This window comes from Cuculus canorus, chromosome 9 (genome assembly GCF_017976375.1).
Source record: "Cuculus canorus isolate bCucCan1 chromosome 9, bCucCan1.pri, whole genome shotgun sequence".
Classification (NCBI taxonomy): domain Eukaryota; kingdom Metazoa; phylum Chordata; class Aves; order Cuculiformes; family Cuculidae; genus Cuculus; species Cuculus canorus.
The window spans coordinates 2,423,637-2,442,110 of record NC_071409.1 but is presented as its reverse complement, the minus strand read 5'-3'; the positions used below and the strand labels follow the sequence as shown (position 1 = coordinate 2,442,110).

Below are 18,474 nucleotides of genomic sequence, written 5' to 3'. Positions count from 1 at the left end.
GCGCACATTGCTGGCTCATATCGAGCATCTCATCAATCAGCACCCCAAGTCCTTCTCTGCAGGGCGGCTCTTAATGGTTGGGTCTTTCTGGTTGGTCCTTGAGGATGAAAATCCTGCCCTGTTCTAAGGTCAACATAACCTGTGGTGCTTTTGGACAAAGCCTCTTATGTGCAAGAGGGAATAAAAAAATTCATATTGGGCTTTTTGGAAACATTGGAGGTCCAGGAAGGGCAATGCCATCAGCAAGTTCACAAGGGAAGTATTTGTGAAGTTTGGCAGAAATATGTTCTAACATTTTCTTTCTAAAATTTCAGCTTTTATCGCTATGTTTTGGAGCCGGAGATTTCTTTCACAGCAGATAACAGCTTTGCTCCTGGACCAATCGCCAAGTTTCTGGATATGCCCCAGTCTCCTTTGTTCACTTTGAACCTAAATACTCCTGAGAGCTGGATGGTGGAATCTGTCAGAACCCCGTATGACCTTGATAATATTTACCTACAGGAGGTAAGAGAAATCAATGCCTTCCTATACTGTGTTTCAATGGTGGTGTTTTTCCAGGGCTTAATGTTTGTCACGGGAAAGAAATGTAGAATTTTAAAAAGCTAATAACAAAGGGCTATGGATGTTAACATCCTGAACCTTTTCTAGGAGGGATGCAGGTCAGCTTCATCTGATGGCAAAACTACTGTTCTCAGTTACTTACTTGTGGACGCCTGAACCACAGGTTGAAAAATACTGTTGGCTTTGAATGTGTGCATGTAACATTTCAGTATCCTGAGCTAGAAACGAAGATCATAACTCTTTGTTGGTTGTTAAAGAGCTTTTCCAGTTTATTAATTGAAAAGTTCTTTTAGAAATGAAAGAATCCGTATGTACAAGTTGGTGATTCTGATTAATCTTTAATGGTGTGGATAATTCAGTGGTAATCATTAACCTCTTACTGCTAGCAGTTCACTTTAGTAGTTCACTTCTACTTTCAGAAGATCTGGAAGTAGTGGGCTGGTAAGCAGTTACAAAATGCTCTGCACTGACACGTTACGATGGGCACTAAAAACATGTTAAAAATTAGATAATCCACGTGTGATGCAAGGTAGAAAATTTTGGACTGCAGAGAATGATGCTAAATACTAAAAGTTAAATGAGGTGGTCAAATAGACTCTTCCTTTGAAATAAGCCATTATTTAGTTGGCCTTGAAAAACTGCAGATTAAAGCCAGTGATTTTGTATGTAAAATCCAGTATGTGGAAGCTATGCCAGAGTGACAGCTCTGGAGGCCGATGTCTCCAGACTGGTACGGCATGGGCAGCAGCAGGATGAGCCCAACGCTGACGGGGAGGTGAGGGGGACGTTTGGGCTCCAGAAGCAGTGAGTGCTTGGCCTCATTGGCCGAGATGGGGACAGCAGGGGACTCGTGCAGCGTTGGAACCCATCTGCTGCCTGTGTCAAACCCTTTACAAACAGGCGTCTTGGAAAGCCCCAGTCTGTACAGCCTCATGGTCAGTACAAACACAGGACGCTTTTTCACTGAACATCACGTTATTAATCTCCTCTCACTTTTGCATCTGTCTGATACCGTTTGAGAATCCAGAATCGTTAAGGTTGGAAACGACCTCTAATCTCATCCAGTCCAACCGTCAGCCCATCCCCACTGTCCCTACTGAACCAAGTCCCAAAGCGGCACAGCCACACGCTTTCTGAGCCCCTCCAGGGATGGGGACTCCACCGCTGCCCTGAGCAGCCTCTTCCAATGCTTCACCACTCTTCCACCAGAGAAATTTTTATTAACATCCAGTCTAAACCTCCCCTGGTGCAACTTGAGGCCGTTTCCTATCACTTACTCCTTGGGAAAAGAGCCCAACACCCACCTCACCCCAACCTCCTTTCTGGGAGCTGCAGAGAGCAATCAGGTCTCCCCTCAGCCTCCTCTTCTCCAGACTGAACAGCCCCAGGCCCCCCAGCCACTCCCAGAACCCCTGGGCTCCAGACCGTTCCCTAACTCTGTTCCCCTTCTCTGGATGCGCTCCAGCCCCTCAACTTTGTTCAGGATGGTGGCCAAGTCTGATATTGGCAATCCTGCGCTGGTGTTCAGCAATCTAGGCAGTCAGGGGTTGCTGTTGGTATATGGTTTGTGTTGGTTTTTGTTTTGGGTTTAGGGTTTTTTGCTGTTCATCTTTTAATCTAACTGTGAAGCCATAAATGAACCTGAACGGCTGATACTACTACGCATTTCAAGCCGCTGACTCCTGTGCTCCCCCTTAGATTAACCGAAAGCCTGAGAGAGATGGGGGTTAAATGCTTCAAGCGTTCCAAGTACCATCCTGAGCGTCTAAATAAATAGCACCTTTACTTCTGCAGGTGCAGAATAATAAGCAGTCGCTGGTGCTGGAGCAATTGCTGTCAGTTTGGATGCACGACGAGATGATACTTTTTGTGAGATGAGGCTAATATCTTGCTTATGTAGTGTCCTTCGGCCACACCTGAATTTAGCCTGGAAGAGACCCAAGGGTTTTATGTTTTTTTAGTGTTTTTTTTTTCTTTTCTTGGCACCTTTGGTGCAGAAAAGAGGAACTGGTCTTTCCGACAGTACCCTAGCGCGCTGTAAGAGTAATGTAGAGCAAAACAAAATGTTTATTTCAGATGATAAATATCAAATGAGACTAGCTTTAAACAGGTTCAGATTCAAAGTTCATGGTTTACCTTTTATGAAATGCCATGCCAGACCAATCCCTTACTTGACTACATTCTCCAATAAATATGCTAAGAAGAACTGTTAAATTGAGCAGGAGTTCTTCCTCCCTTTTTTTAACCTAGCATCTTACCAGTTGAGATTCAGATCTTTTGAGTAAGGGACATGTGCGAGGTTCAGCACTTGAAGGAGCTGGCTTCTTTGAGGCTTTCTAGGTATTTGTTTAATAGAGTTACCGTGGTCAAAGAGTTGTGTTGTTTATTTACTATGGCTATTTTGGAGAGCAACTGAATCACTAAAAATGTGTACTTTGGAGCTAGTGCTGAATTCAGCAGCATCTTCTTCTTCCAGGTGGATAGTGTTGTAGCTGCAGAGTATGAATTGGAGTATCTACTTCTGGAAGGACACTGCTATGATATTACTACTGGACAGCCTCCTCGGGGGCTCCAGTTTACACTGGGAACTTCAACCAGTCCTGTCATCGTTGATACCATTGTTATGGCCAACCTGGTAAGCATTTGATTGAAACTGGCAACAAGTTACCGGTCCCAAAGTCGGCGCCATCACTTGGGGAAGCCCTTGAGTATTTTCTGGTGTGTGGGTTCTGGGTCTGTGCAGTTACTTATGCTCCACAGTTGCTTACAAATATAATGGAACCACTTTGTCCCTAACACTGATGTCTAAAACTTCACAGTGTATATTTGTCTCTTTTCTATTTTTTCCTTACATCCTCCTCTTCTCTGGGCTATATAAGACCTTATGGTGATGTTGATAAGCAGGCTTACGAATAGCAGATAGAAAACAGTGGGTCAAAATACAAGACTCAACGCAAATGTAGAAAACCAAGTTTTTTTTTCTGGAAACTAGCAAATACTCTTCTTGCTTTGCAGGGTTACTTCCAGTTAAAAGCCAACCCTGGTGCATGGACTTTAAGGCTCAGAAAGGGCAGATCTGAGGACATCTACAGAATCTACAGGTAGGACAGCATGAGAAATACTTTAATCTTTTTCTTTTCAACTAACTAGGCATTCTAGTATATGGATCTAAAGTTCCCCTGCCAAGCTGTGGTGAGCTGATCACCAAATTACGTCTCTGGACAGAAGTTACACGAGACGAAATAAATTAATTAAAAAACCCAGTAAGCATGTGTTCAGAGGCATGTATTTGTTAATTGTGGTACATCTTAAACCTGGATTACAGTGCTAAGGCTTAATGCTGTGTAGAAAAATGTGTAGAAGAAATAAAGAACGTATTTCTGCTTTGTAGTAAAGGTTAATATTTTATTGCTATTTCAGCCACGATGGTACAGACTCTCCACCTGAGGCTAGCGAAGTTATAGTTGTTCTCAACAACTTCAAGAGCAAAATTATCAAAGTAAAGGTGAGTTTAAAAAGTAGAGTTGCTCTTAAAACAGCCTGTTTGACCAGTGGTGCGGAGGGAATGTCAGCTAAGGCTTCCTGACAATCCCTTCCTCCACACATACATTTGAGAGAATTGTCTGTAGGCTTGGTTTTAGTTTTTATTGACACAGGAGAAAACAACATCTAACTGCTGTTCCTTTTGTATGCCCATGAGAAACAAATACGTTCTCATTTTACTGACTCAGATGTACTCATGACTTAAAGAAATGGCCAGTCTTGAATGTCCTATACGTGTTTAGTTGTGAACATTCAGTGTATCCGTTGAGCCAGTATTCTATGCATTATAGATGGATTTTACTCATCTGGTAATATATTTTCTATCAGTCTGACACACAGTAGGAGAGAATACATTAAAGAAAAGATAAATTAGTAATCCAGTGTCTTTTAGGGCTGCCTGCTGGATAATGGCATAGATGAAAAATTTGAGGACAACTGATAGCTAAGTGATGGCTAAAACACACCTGGTTCACACTTCCTCACAGGATTTACATGTGCTAGGATAATTCTGGGACATTCTCCTGATGCGCTGCCTCATCTGTGTATCTGCTTTGGAGTCTCAGTGGCCAATGATACCTCTTAGAAATAGAAAGTGGTGCTGAGGGGTTCCATTGGGTTGGAGGGGTGTGTTGGGTGGTTGGTTGATTTGAGGATTTTTCATTGGTGTTCTCCATCATTAAGGGTGGTCACTCGGCATCCTTTGGCAAAGCGTTTTAACCACCTTAACTAATGTGCTGTTGGTGTCTGAAAACAGCTGTGGAGTCTGTTCAGAACACGTCAGTTCACCGCTGAGCTGTTTCTCCTGACAGCTTGTGTTACCTGTTAGCTCCCTGGGCTTAATTCACGTGGATACAAACAGAGCCAGTGTCAAAACAAGGCTCTGTAGCTATTTGCCCAATATATGGTTCTGCTCACTAAAGAAATACTATGCTTTACAGGTTCAGAAAAAAATAGATATGATGAATGAAGATCTACTGAGTGATGGTACCAGCGAGAATGAATCTGGATTCTGGGAATCTCTCAAATGGTAAAATTAATTCAATGATAACCTGAAAGTCTCCCAAAACTGGAAACCTTTTTCATGATACAGTTATGGCTATGAAATATCACAGACCTCTGTTGAGACAGCTTGAATTCAGGCCTTGCCAACTACTTATCTTTCATAGGACCCCTCAGTTTCTAGGAAACGGAGCTAATGCTTTTCGCCTGCTTACCTCCCTGTACCCCCAGTGCTGCTTGGGAGCCTGAAAACTTTCCAAGAGCTACACCTCAGCTAGCAATTTTCCCATGTTCATATGCAAGCTATTGGGTCTTCCGTGTCTGCAGCCCTCTGCCTTGTGCAGGACACCCTGACTAGCAGGGGGCCATGACACCAAAACTCACAACTGTGCTACATTAAACTAACTTCTCTTGTGGAAGAGAAGACTCTCTTCTTGGAGAGCTGGCCCGTACTGTTGTCCTTTATATAAACATGTTTGTCCTTTCAGGGGGTTCACAGGAGGACAAAAGAATGAAGATGTGAAACAGGATAAAGACGATGTACTAAATATCTTCTCTGTGGCTTCAGGACACCTGTATGAAAGATTCCTACGGTTAGTTCAGAGTGTATAATCGGGGGGGCTCACATGGTATCGTGCCCTGCTTTCCACAAGGAAAAAGGTTAGAATGTGCAAGAATATTAAAAAAAAAAACCAACACAGAAAACCAAAACCAATAAAAAGAACCCCAAACCAAACAAAAAGGCCCCACTACTTTAGCAGCTCAGAAGCAGCTCAGTAGTTTTTGCGTCTACTGTATTACAGGAACTCTTGTCTGTGTAACATTCATGTGTTCAGAGTACAGTTCATTTAATACGTGGTATGTTGCTGTCCTGAAATTTCTTGCTACGGTATAACCACGTAGAAATGTATTGTTAAGAAGTTATAGAGTAAGTCATAGTTGCTTTGGAGAAGAATCTGAATGCCTGTTCTCAAAGGGCTGCGAAAGCCAGCAGGCTGTATGTTCTCTCACTAGTTAAAGTATATGGATTTTTGGGGGGTTGGTGATTTTGTAGATGAAAGAAATCTATTTGCAATAGGCTGAAGCTCTCCAGTGGGTGGCAGTTGTTCCTGTAAATGCTTTATGTTTTTTCTTTTGATAGCATCATGATGTTGTCTGTGCTGAAGCATACTAAGACTCCTTTAAAATTTTGGTTTCTGAAGAACTACTTATCACCAACATTCAAGGTTTGTTACTAATTAGAAATCTGTTCTGTGGTGGGGAAAAGTTTGGTGTTTTTTTTTGTTTTAAAAGAAATAATGGTTGCAACCTGTGCTTCCTGCTGTAGCCATGTGTACAGTGACCTGTCTGTGTACCTTTGGACAAAACACGAGGTTGATATAAGCTGGTGGTTCTGCCTAGAAAGCTTTGAGAAATAACAGAGAAGTTGACAGTGGACTCATGCCGAAGGTATCATAGAATCCTTTGGTTTCAAAAGACCTTTGAGATGATGCTCAAGTCCACCCATACCTGTCCACTACTAAAACAGATCCCTGAGGACCTCATTTACCCGTCTGTTAAACCCTCCAGGGATGGTGACTCTACTGCCTCCCTGGGCAGCCTCTGCCTGTGACTGAGAACCCTTTCAGTGAAGGCATTTTTCCTGATATCCTGAAAGGCCAAAAACTGAACCCAGATTCGAGGTGCAGCCTCACCAGTGCCAAGTACTGGGGCACAGACCCTTCCCTGCTCCTGTTGGCCACGCAGTTTCTGATCCAAGCCAGGATGCTGTTAGCCTTCCTGGCCACCTGGGCCACTGCTGGCTCATTCAGCTGCTGCCAACCAATGCCTTCAGGTCCTTCTCTGCCAAGCAGCTTTCCAGCCACTGAGTTGAAGAGAACAGCACATATTAGGAAAGTCATAGTTGAAAGATTCTGGCCTTTTTTGTGTGTGACTTGCATGATGGAAGTGTAGATTTTAAGATGAAATTCAAGGCTATAAAGTTACAGCTTATACATAAGGGTTGAAAGATTATAGGGAAAAACCGACCACAAGAGCAGCGCCTATGACCAGTGGATCATAAGCTGTGGAAGAGGAAACATTAAACTGTGTGTCAGACCAACTTGAGTACACAAGCAGTGCGTAACGATGTGACACAGCCTCTAGGAGAGTGTTCCTGGAAGTACTTATCAGTTACCTGTCATAAAACAAACAGCAGGATTTGAAACAGAACCCAGAGCTAAATGGATGTCAGAGCTTTCAGGAATCTGCAACTTTTTAAAGCTTAATATTAGGAAGTAGCATTTCTGAGAGAACATTGCCTGTCCAGTATAAACTCAAAGGGAAATAATTGGCCATGGGCTGAGCCGTGACTCTGCTGTTGTCAGCCACCTCGTGGGGTGGTGCAACAATGTGCTTCCCACTCCCTTCCTAAGTGCCATCCCTTAGGCAATAGGCATTGGTCGAGAGCATCGACCAATGAGATGATGGGCCAAGTTGTTCTAGTCAAAAATTTCTCCCAGTTCTTCTCTCTCCTTCTATTATTCCCATTCCTGCTTTGTACAGCCCTAAAGACTAATTCTCCCATCTGCAGAATGTTATGAATTGAGTCATCATTCTTTTAAACTGCTCTGTGGATGACTATAAAATGGCTCGTGAATAATCTTGTGGGGAAAAACGCCAAAAATATTTAGTTGTCTCATAGTCGGCTTTCCAGGTTGTACAGATAGGGGTTGTGTCTTTGAAGTAACAATGAAACTGTAGTTATTTTTTGTGGTATTTCATTTTTTGATGTTTGGTTCTTTATTGTAGGACTGAAATCCATCTCTTGTGATGCACTTTTCTTTTCCTGCAGAGGAGCAAAGAACTGAAATTAAGGTCCTTCTTTTCCCTCTCCTTCTGCAGGAGTTCATCCCATACATGGCAGAGAAGTATAATTTCCAGTACGAGCTTGTCCAGTATAAATGGCCACGCTGGCTTCATCAGCAAACAGAGAAACAGCGCATCATCTGGGGTTACAAGATCCTCTTTCTAGATGTGCTTTTCCCATTAGCTGTTGATAAGATCCTCTTTGTGGATGCTGATCAGGTAATGCAAAGGTTGGAGTTACCCATTCTTTTCTTTTCCCTTTTTCTCCAAGAATAGTATGCTCTTGAGTACCGTTTCTGCATTATTGGAATGGTTGCAGGTTTGAGCCCTTCGCAGGCGTGACTGAAGGCCGATTCTGTAACTTGCATGCTTCAGCAAGTGCGGGTTTTTCTGCCTGTTCCCACAAAGCTTGGTTTTGTTGGCCTGTATTTTGCTTTTGTCTGGTTCCTCGTTCCCTCGCTGTGATTCCAGATGGTTTGCCACATAAGATTCTTGTTTCACCTTTCCGTTTTTTCCAGTTCTGTCTGTTCTCCCAGCCTGCGGATCACTTATGCATATGGTATTTTCCTAAGTCACCAAACACCCTCCCACCCTCCACTTTTAACTTGGCCTGATCTGCGTGGCTTTTATTGGAATGAGAACTCAAATCCCTTGTGCCCGAAGCTGTGTCCTGCTGCAAAGCAAAGCACTGAGTGTGCTTACTGCCTGGAATGGTTTGAGAGCAGGATACGTATGCCAAAAAAACTCCTTTGAAAACCTAGATAATACTGAAAAGTACAGATTATTGACACCTAAGTACAAAATGTGCGAGGTGTTCAGTGTGTGATCCCATGTCAGTTAAAACAGTTACAACTTATGCTGAAGTATCACTGAGGATAAATTTCCAGCTACTCCGTTCTCATTTTAGACAGTTTTTGCTCTGTTTATAAAAGATATGAATGCATTTTGTCCCTCCAGAGTGGTATTTAGAGTAGTGTTACTGCCACGTCTGTGTCAAAAAGACATTAAAAAGCCTTCATCCCTGAAGGGTTTGCAAACTTTCAAGAGGAAAAAGATACAAAGGATGACAGTAGAGTTCATGTATAGTGAGAACTCTTGCTGCTTATTAAGCAACAGTTTGACACTTCAGCTGTCACACCAGCCTCTATCAGATCATTTTAAGCTCTAGTTTAGTTGCTTCAGCTTTAAGGGCAGGGGAGACAAACACCTTTTGTGCTGTGGTTTTGGATTAGATATACATAATGGAGAAGACTGCAGAGTATAACAGGTAATTCTTCTTCTAACTCTGTGCTCAGCTTAAATTAAATACTGACCAGTATTTCAAAATAACCTATGGCAGGCATCTACAAATAAAAACAAAATGTCCTTTCCCTTCAGATTGTTCGCACAGACCTAAAGGAATTAAGAGACTTCAACCTAGATGGTGCTCCTTATGGATATACTCCATTCTGTGACAGTCGAAGAGAAATGGATGGCTACAGGTTCTGGAAATCAGGATACTGGGCGAGTCATTTAGCTGGAAGAAAATACCATATCAGGTACTGATGAATTTAGCTCTTTCAGAATAGAAGGAGAAAGCGTTTGCTACTACTTAGAATTAACTGGGTAGGTTCGTGATGCTGCAGTGAAGCATTTTTTGCTTACTTTTGCCTTTAAGGTTCCGTTGCGCCTGTTTGAAGCACTAGGGATGCTTTCAGTGTGGTTCACCTTTTCCCGATGGAGAACTGAAGTGTTAAAGAACTGACGCGTTAACTAACTAGAAATCATCATTTGTTAATAACAGATGTTGGAAGAAGGGTCTGTTTGACAGCAAAGCTAGGATAGATTTGGTGGAATCCTTTTGCACATGCCATGGCCTCGTTAGCACTGCGTTACTTGTATTAGGTAATCTGATGTACTGCCAGCAAGAGGCTGGTTTAGCATGGGTTACCTCGGGATCTGCTGGGGCTGCAGTAGGTTACCCATCAGTCAAATGTCATCACTAACTGCCTCATCTCCATGTAGTGCTTTGTATGTCGTGGATCTGAAGAAGTTCAGAAAGATAGCAGCTGGAGACCGACTCAGAGGACAATATCAGGGTCTTAGTCAGGATCCTAACAGTCTGTCCAACCTTGATCAGGTGTGTTTTTACTGTGTTTCTTTTGTTTTGTTTTACTGGGGTATGATGACAGGTTGGGACCCTGGCCAAACTTTGTCACAGCCAGATGCCGGTGGCCATCCTGTTAATCCCTGCCTTCAAACCAGGCAGGTATCGATAGCATCAAATATAACTGATGGGTAGAAACAACACCTTCCCCTTCCATGTCTTAGGAGTATCAGATTCGCCAGTATCCTCCAAGACAAATAGATAACACAACTGGGGACTTGTTTCTTGGGCTGTCCAGCTCCGAATGCTTCACTGGGCACTGATTTAATAACACGGAAATAAGGCTTCTACCATGGAGTGAGGAAATAACACAGTTGTTTGAAGTGGTTAAGAGTAGCCTTCCGTGCTTGTCCAGTACAGGTTTGATATTGGATTCATAGTATTGCTTTAATATGTTCGCTAAATAACTGATTTTCAAGAAAGATTGATTAACAGTTGTAGTGTGCAGTTTTTTTCCCCAAAGGACTTTGTTTGGAATGGAATGAAAGATTGATTCATCACTCTATTTGCGCTGGCAAAAACATCTCTTTATGAAAGCTAAACTGTTCAATACTGTCTGGGTGGGGGGTTCTTCCTCCCACCCTGCATCCTGTGGAAACTGCTACTGATTCTTACTCTTCACGACAGGATTTGCCTAACAACATGATCCACCAGGTGCCAATTAAATCACTCCCCCAGGAGTGGCTGTGGTGTGAAACATGGTGTGATGATTCCTCAAAGAAGAGAGCAAAAACCATTGATCTGGTAAGTGCAGTGGCTACCCTGTTCTTATGTAAGAGGAAAACAGAGTGACTGATTTTAGAGGCATTTCCCTACCTCATCCTGCATCGTCGTGTGTTCAGCACTTCAGTTTTTCCCTTTAGCTTCTGTATTTCTCTTACCTGGAGCAGTGGCATTGCTATGAATTTGGAAAGAGTGTACTTGCTGTACTCTAGCTGAAAGACAGGCACATATTGTTTGCCAACTGGTTAATTCCACCAGGGGGAAGCATACCGCTGCCGGGGAAATAACCTTTTTTATGCGGGAAGTATCTGAACAGTTGGTCTGTCTCCTTGGTAGTGTAATAACCCAATGACCAAAGAGCCCAAACTGCAAGCAGCGATGCGCATCGTTCCAGAGTGGCAGGACTACGACCAAGAAATCAAACTGCTCCAAAGTCTTTTCCAGAAAGAGAAAGAAACAGGAACACCAGCGAAGATGCCAGGACAACACACACATGGTAATCTTCCTGTTTCCCTACTTCTATGACCTCCTACCTGTTTGGACTGGGATTAAATTGCATCCTTGTTCCCTGTAACCATGCAGAGGCTTGCCTGGAGGATCTGTTCAATACTTGGTGTGTTTTATCAGGACAGAAAGGCCTTGCCGAGTGAGGGTGGGGTAATTCAACTTGACTGTGAAACTGAGAGATCACAGAGCTTTCTCACAGGCTTTCTCCAGTTCTGTTAAAGACCCTCGTCGCACCTGCAATATCATCAGCTTGGCTTTGTCTTAACCCTTAATTAAAGTGCCGCTGTACACAGTGGGTGTGGGGTGTTCTTCAGTCGCTGAGAATCTTGCAAAGAACAAGTCTTTGGGTATTATATACTAATTTTTAAACCAATCTGCTAATTGAGGCAGCTGGAAATGCAGCTCATTTTTTCTCTCCTTTTCTACAGATCCAGCAGCACACGTGGAATTATGATCCATGGAGAAAAATTCAAGTTAGACTGTTTCATAGACAATTTTTATATTGAAAGCTAGGGTTTTTTCCGGTATGTCTGCAAAACTGCTGAATAATCGAATGGGATGATGTATGCATTTTTATTACTTGCCTTTGGGTTAATTCCTGCATATGAAATAGGATCTGGATTGCTGGAATTAGCATTACTCGGTTTTGCACCTGTGATGGAGATGAAAGAGCCCACGATGGAGTTTAGCATTTCAGAAACAAAACTTCACAATTCACTGGAAAAGCCAGAGCCTGTTCCTTCTGCTGGTGCTGCCTCCACCACTGATGAAGATCCTGTTAGCCTCAGACCTCACTTGAGCCTGGGAATCGCAGACCGTTGAGCCGTTGGCTAGAATATAAGTCCTAACCTCAACTGACGGAGCGAATTTTTCCAGGTAACATTTAAAAGGCTTAAAATCATGCCTTGAATTTGGAATGCTGTTTAATCTGCAGGTTTTCAAGGAATGCTGCTCAGATTTGTTCAGTATGCCCTTGATTTTGTAACAAATCCAGCATTGCTTAGATTTTCTATTTCCTCTCTTCACTTATTGCCTAACTTTTGAAGGTTTGGCTTAATGTGAAGTTACCCCAATCTGTTTAAATTCCCATCCAAACACAAACGCCTGAGCTTACGAAGTGAGCAGAACATTGAATTTGGCAGCTCAGTTCATCTTAGCCCATCTGACTTCAATGCAAGTGCCCTCCTTCCCTCCTGCTCTGCAAAACTGGTAGGGCCTTACTATTGCTGTGGTTCACTGATTCATGAATGTTTCTTTTGTTTATGAAGAAATCTGTGGAAACTTGGAAGTTTTTCATCATGTACATTTCCTTAACTTTATTTTTCTTTGAACAGAAACGTTGTCACATCAATAAAAACTTTGGAGTTCTTAGGTCTTAAGCTATAGTTCACACCCAGTCCTTTGATCACCCTTTTTGCTCACACACATTACCATCCTAATTTGATTTTTGGGTTTTCTGAATATTTCACCTGTGTTTGTTTTCATTCTGTGCACGTTTTCTTGCAAAGATTAATTACCCTGGGCTGGTTTTATCATTCATATTTGTGTCTATTAATTTTTAAAGATGATGCTGCCATAGTTCTGTTATGAACATACCAATTAAAATATCCCCTCAAGCCCTGTTTCCCTAGAACAATGAGAAGTGGAAAAGTTGAAATACTGAAGTAGTACTTCTAGTAGTAAAATATAGCTCCCTGTGCACTTCTTTAGAAATCCAGACTGGGATAATTTCTGCCTCCCGTGTTTTTATACAGGTAAATGTGCTGTGCTGTAAGAGCTTCACACTAAAGATAATCCTGACCTAAGATATTCTTGTACAATTATTGTCTTGTATCATCCCATCAGTGTTTTGGAGAGGAATCTGAATGACAGCAGCTGTAGTGTTTAAATCTGTGTTCAACGGGGCAACCAAACCGAAATGCAGCTCAAGAAAGAGCCCAAATCACTAACCCAAACTCTAAAACGAATCTGTTTAAAGGCATAGGCGGTGTCTCTAAAGTGCACTTTGCTGGCGAGGTCAGTAAACTGATCCCTCACCCTGCACGTATGCTTCTGGCAGTTCTACAAAGGACAGGTTTTATAATCTCCCCTCTCCAGAGGGGAAGCTCTGCAAACAAAGGACCTGGATATTGAACCCCGAGCTCGGTGTGTTACTGGCTTTGGTATTCTCCACTTTGAGGGGGTTTAAATTCCAATTGTTTCCCTGATGCTCTGTATGCGACCAGCGACTTGTGCTTCCCACAAAAACTGTTCCAGTTCAGGGTGAGCAGACTTCAACCAGAAGATTTTTTTCTAATGTAAAAACCCAACAATCTACGTGCCAACAAATTAAAAGTAATTACATACTATGCTAATTAGCCTGTTTTAAACAGCTGATGCAGCACAAAATACCTTTCCTGTGCTCAGCTACAAGTTGCTTCTGCCTCTTTGGAGCGCAGGATCAGGTGGGCAAGGGCTGTGTGCAGGATCCCATAGGATAAATGGTGTGTGGGTAAGGAAAGGATCTGCGCCAGCCCTCGGAAGAACAGGGCAAGACCCTCTCCTCTCTAGAACCATATTTGGCTGCCTTTTTTTTTTTTATTAATATTAGAAGGCAGAACATAGAGAAGAAAGTAACCTTTTAAATTCAGCACAATATTTGCAATGCCTTGTTTGGAGCCGAATAAGGAGAAAACAATTTTAACTTAAATGTCAGTTAGAGAAATACTTTTTGCTCCTCCATGCTAATAGTTCATGTACGCACTGAAACACCCACACCACAGACTTTTTTAATTAAAAGATCTGGCAATCTATGGAGAATATTTTTGTTCCCTCTGGTTAACAGAGACCATGCTCTTCTGTTCACCTCTTTGTAAGGAACACAAATAAATCTAACTGGCAGTTGGTATAGACAGAAACCAGAAGCATGTATTGTCAGTACCTTTTGCAGTACTCTGAGGGTCCTGGACTTGTTGTCAAGTACATGATAAAATGCACGTGGTACATATCAGCCCAAATGTGAACTACTCCAGTTGTTCTGGGAAGCCACTGTTTATTTGCAGATAAGAATAACAGTCCCAGAGAAGAACAATGGCTTAGCAAGTGTCTACTCTTGCTCGTAGTGCTCAACTGGGCCTTGAAAAATCCTTTGGCAGCTCCATCTAAAAGAAATCTCAGATTAAAATGATGGCTGCAATAGGCAGCTGATGGCCTGGGCCTGGCAGCTAGTAAGAGGGATGAGAGAAAATATAAAAATAGGGTTATTCAGAGGTCACAACATAATTTTCGATCCCTCAGACTAGAAAGGCTGTGGCAAACTGATGACAGTGTTCCAAATCTCCGGCTACACAAGCTTGTCATCTCAGTGAAGAATTCACACGGAAAGATCATAGAATCATAGAACAGTTTGTGTTGAAAGGAACCTTAAAGATCATCCGGTTCCAACGCCCCTGTGACAGAAAGGGACACCTCCCACTGGCTCAGGCTGCCCAAGGCCCATCCAACCTGGCCTGGAACACCTTCAGGGATGGGGCAGCCACAGCTTCCCTGAGCAACCTGGGCCAGGGCCTCACCACTCTCATGGTGAAGATGCCCAGTACTTTATTTTAAAAGGAAGATTTCACTGCTTTACTAGGAAACAAAGAATAGAGAAATATGTTTTTAAGATTTCTCTTTCACTTAGCTGTTGGGGGTTGGGTTGTAAAGGAACTGAAAGGGGTGGGACATGTACAAAGCAGTAAATATCCAATGGCAAGTTGAGGAACCGAACTGCTGCGTTTTCTTAATAGAAACTGTTTTGCATATCCAGACCTGTAATCTGTTCAGGACAGCACCGTCGCTCAGTGTGGCGCTGCCCTAAGGTAGCGATTCTCTACTGAATGTTACCCAAACAGAGATTACAGCCAGTTTCCCAGTACAGTGGCAACAATAAGATCTGTCTGACATAATAAAGCCTTTTCTGTTCTTTACCCTGCTCCTCATGTCGATTATTTTGGCTCTGGTAACTGGTTTGTTAATGGAGTTACTTACAGTATGTTTTTCGCTGCTTCTTGTATTCAAGTGTTGGAATGCTGCTGATTTCAGCTTCTAGAAGGGGAAAACAATGTTTCTGTTCCAAGCCTGTCTTGTTAGCCATGGTATTAAAGCAGCCCCTAAACTGAGACACTTCTGTTAAAAAAACAATAGAAGTATTTTACAGCAAAGGAATATTTATATCTTTTTTCCATCTTTACCTCCTGAAAATAAACCAAAGGTGCTTTTGCCGCTTTTCCTCATTTTATTAAGAGTCACACTGATCTATTCATAGTCAGTGCTCAGAAAAGTTAGTGTTTCTCAAATAATGCTTGCAGCTGCGTCTGGGTCTCTTTCTGAGTTGGGAAGGAATTCCAAACTCGGATGGAATTCTGAGAAAGACCTCTCAACCGGAGCATCTTTATTACTCAATGAGCCAGGAAAGAGACAGTTTCACACAGAAAGCTCAGTTGAACACCATGGAACTATGTCTTTGGGTTCTTACAGGAGACTGTTTGAACTTGCTCAGGTTTGGAAAATGAGTACAAATCCTAAAGGACAACTAGAAGGGGAAAAAGGAAGCAGCCAGAAAGAATAAATGCATCCATGTGCCTCTTGCCTTCTCAGCCAGTAAGGGGTTTTGCACCACCCCTCCTTTTAATTCTCAAAGCATGTATTTTATTTAAGCACTGGTGGTGTGGCCGAGACTGATTTCCCTCCACCCTAAAAGTGCTCACTTAAATGGGGAAAAAACTCTGATGGCTGCAGGGGGAAATGGAAAAAGCAAGTTTGAACCTTTATCTCCAATCCCTAACTCTTAAAATAAATGATGTTAGAGTTATAGAATCATAGAATAGTCTGAGTTGGAAGGAACTTTAAAGCCCATCCAGTTCCACCCCCTGCCACGAGCAGGGACACCTCCCACTGGCTCAGGCTACCCAAGGCCCATCCAACCTGGCCTGGAACACCTCCAGGGATGGGGCAGCCACAGCTTCCCTGGGCAACCTGGGCCAGGGCCTCACCACTCTCAGGGTGAAGAAATTCTTTCCCTCTCCAGTTTATACCCATTGCCCTTCGTTGTATCCCCACAAGCCTTTGTGAACAGTCCCTCCTTAGCTTTTCTGTAGCCCCTTCAGTCACTGGAAGGTTGCTATAAGGTCTCCTCAGAGCCTTCTCCGGGCTGAACAAGCCCAACCTTCTCTGGATGTGCTCCATCACCACCTCTGGTTGTGCTCACACAGCATCTAAACATGTTCCTGCCACAGCCTTTCTTCACCCTGAGATGTCTTTGACTGCAAACAAGCTACATTTCAATTTCTGCTCAGTTGTTCTGTGGTCTGGTTAATGGAATTCCAAAGATCCTGGGGTGGGGACAATGACAAGGATGGGGGACTGATGCAGGGAAATTACACCAAGGAACAGAATTGCAGCTGAGCAAAACTCGATTAGTTTCTACTTTGCTTCAATCAGGAAGAGGCAAGTGCTGCGGGATGCTGAGAGCACAAAAAGGTGCAAGGACGCTTGCAGAACTAGAAATTCACACCGGTGGCAGCCCCTTGTCTCTGGCGTGTCAATTCTAGACCATGTGAGCTGGTGACCACAGCTTTGCTGGAGCAACAGCCCATCTCCCTCTAACCCAGTGCAGCAAAACACACCTCACCTCTGCGTTAATGGGTTTAGGTTGGAAGGGACCTTAAAGATAGCCCAGTCCCACCCCCTGCCATGGGCAGGGACACCTCCCACTGGCTCAGGCTGCCCAAGGCCCATCCAACCTGGCCTGGAACCCCTCCAGGGATGGGGCAGCCACAGCTTCCCTGGGCTTTGTATTGAGATTCACCCATCTGGGAGGAAGCTCAGGGCCTCGACGGAAGAGTTTGCCACAAGAGGACTTTAGAACTTTACCCAAAGCCCTGTTCAGTGCTGCCAGTGGCGTATTCAGTGCAGCAGCTCAACTGCAGCTCCTGTCCACGTAGGGGAGAATACAGGGATGAGAAGCCTCTACTCTCACTGCAGGCACTTGATGCGTTTCTTGTTTGCCTTCACTGTTTCGGCTCTAACTGGGGAGGAGATACACAGCTGCAGGACTGTGAGCAGTGCTTTATCTCCAGGTAAACAAACCACCTTCCCAGACACTGCTCTTGCTGCCTCTTTCTGTCTATCGATCACATACTCTCACTGACAGAACAAGATGAAAATCAGGCACCGAAATGCACTTTGGTTCGATTACAGCAGTGAGGGTGCCCTTCGGGCTGTGCTAACAGCAGCAGAAAGGGCCACCAGAGCTCATCCTGCCCCCAGCAGACGCTTGCACTCTGCATCACAACAGAAGCCCCCACACAGCCGTACAAGCAAGCACAGGAGCTTCTGGTTGAAGGCTGCCAAGCTCATCAGGTCCATCCCCACTGCTGCGGGGTGGGGAGTGGGGATGCTGGGAGTGAGAGTGCAGCCCTCACAGCTGGGAACCAGAAAGAAGACACTGCTCCCACCAGTTCTGTAACGCAGCTGTACTGTCCCTCCAAAATGCATCTCCTGTCACCCAGGAAAGGTCTTCAATTACTTCGTTCAACAAGTCCAGCCTGATTTGCAGTCACTACAGAAATGGCTGCAGTGCACTCCCAGGAAGGAGTTAAACCTCTGGAACGAGGAGAGTCCCCATTCTGCCATCTCTGTAACGCTGACACCTCCAGCAGAACCCAAAGCACAAAGTCCCTCAAGGAACCGACTTTCCCAAACCCTTCCGCTTCCCACGGGCAGCCTTGCGAGGCACCACAGAAAGGTTCACCTCGACGCTGTATTTACTCTGCACACTGGTTAGTGTGACAGCGTACATACACCAACATTCAAAGCCTACCCACAAGGAAATCCCTCTCCATTTGCTTTGCCTTCCTCCTCTCTCCCACATAACTATATTTACCCAATCATGAGCATTGCTGGTGGATTATACACTCCATCTGTTTTGATTCACACTGATCTTTGCTGACTTGAAGATAATTAAAGACCTCTCCCCCACTCTCCCTTTCTGTCTGCAGCGTGTATGCCAGCTGCTCGCTGGAATCCAGCTAATTGAACAGCATTCCCTAATCAGGAAACTCGAGGAAAATCCCTTCTGACTACCAGGGTTTACTGCTGACTAGACTTTGTGAAGATCATTGCTAAGA

General features: G+C 43.7%; 1 protein-coding gene across 4 annotated transcripts in view; it reads left to right on the top strand.

The window, feature by feature from the left end:
- Nucleotides 1–15,273, top strand: part of UGGT1 (UDP-glucose glycoprotein glucosyltransferase 1) — a 49,159-nt gene extending 33,886 nt beyond the window's left edge. For all 4 annotated transcript variants that reach the window (XM_054074573.1, XM_054074575.1, XM_054074574.1 and 1 more), the window contains 13 exons: nt 315–504; nt 3,038–3,196; nt 3,577–3,662; nt 3,982–4,066; nt 5,043–5,131; nt 5,592–5,696; nt 6,245–6,329; nt 7,987–8,169; nt 9,328–9,488; nt 9,955–10,069; nt 10,724–10,840; nt 11,156–11,315; nt 11,755–15,273. In XM_054074573.1, the coding sequence (XP_053930548.1) occupies nt 315–504; nt 3,038–3,196; nt 3,577–3,662; nt 3,982–4,066; nt 5,043–5,131; nt 5,592–5,696; nt 6,245–6,329; nt 7,987–8,169; nt 9,328–9,488; nt 9,955–10,069; nt 10,724–10,840; nt 11,156–11,315; nt 11,755–11,780 (1,561 nt within the window). In that variant the 3' untranslated portion in view covers nt 11,781–15,273. The remainder of the gene's footprint in view (nt 1–314; nt 505–3,037; nt 3,197–3,576; nt 3,663–3,981; nt 4,067–5,042; nt 5,132–5,591; nt 5,697–6,244; nt 6,330–7,986; nt 8,170–9,327; nt 9,489–9,954; nt 10,070–10,723; nt 10,841–11,155; nt 11,316–11,754) is intronic.
- The last annotated feature ends 3,201 nt before the right edge of the window (nt 15,274–18,474 follow it).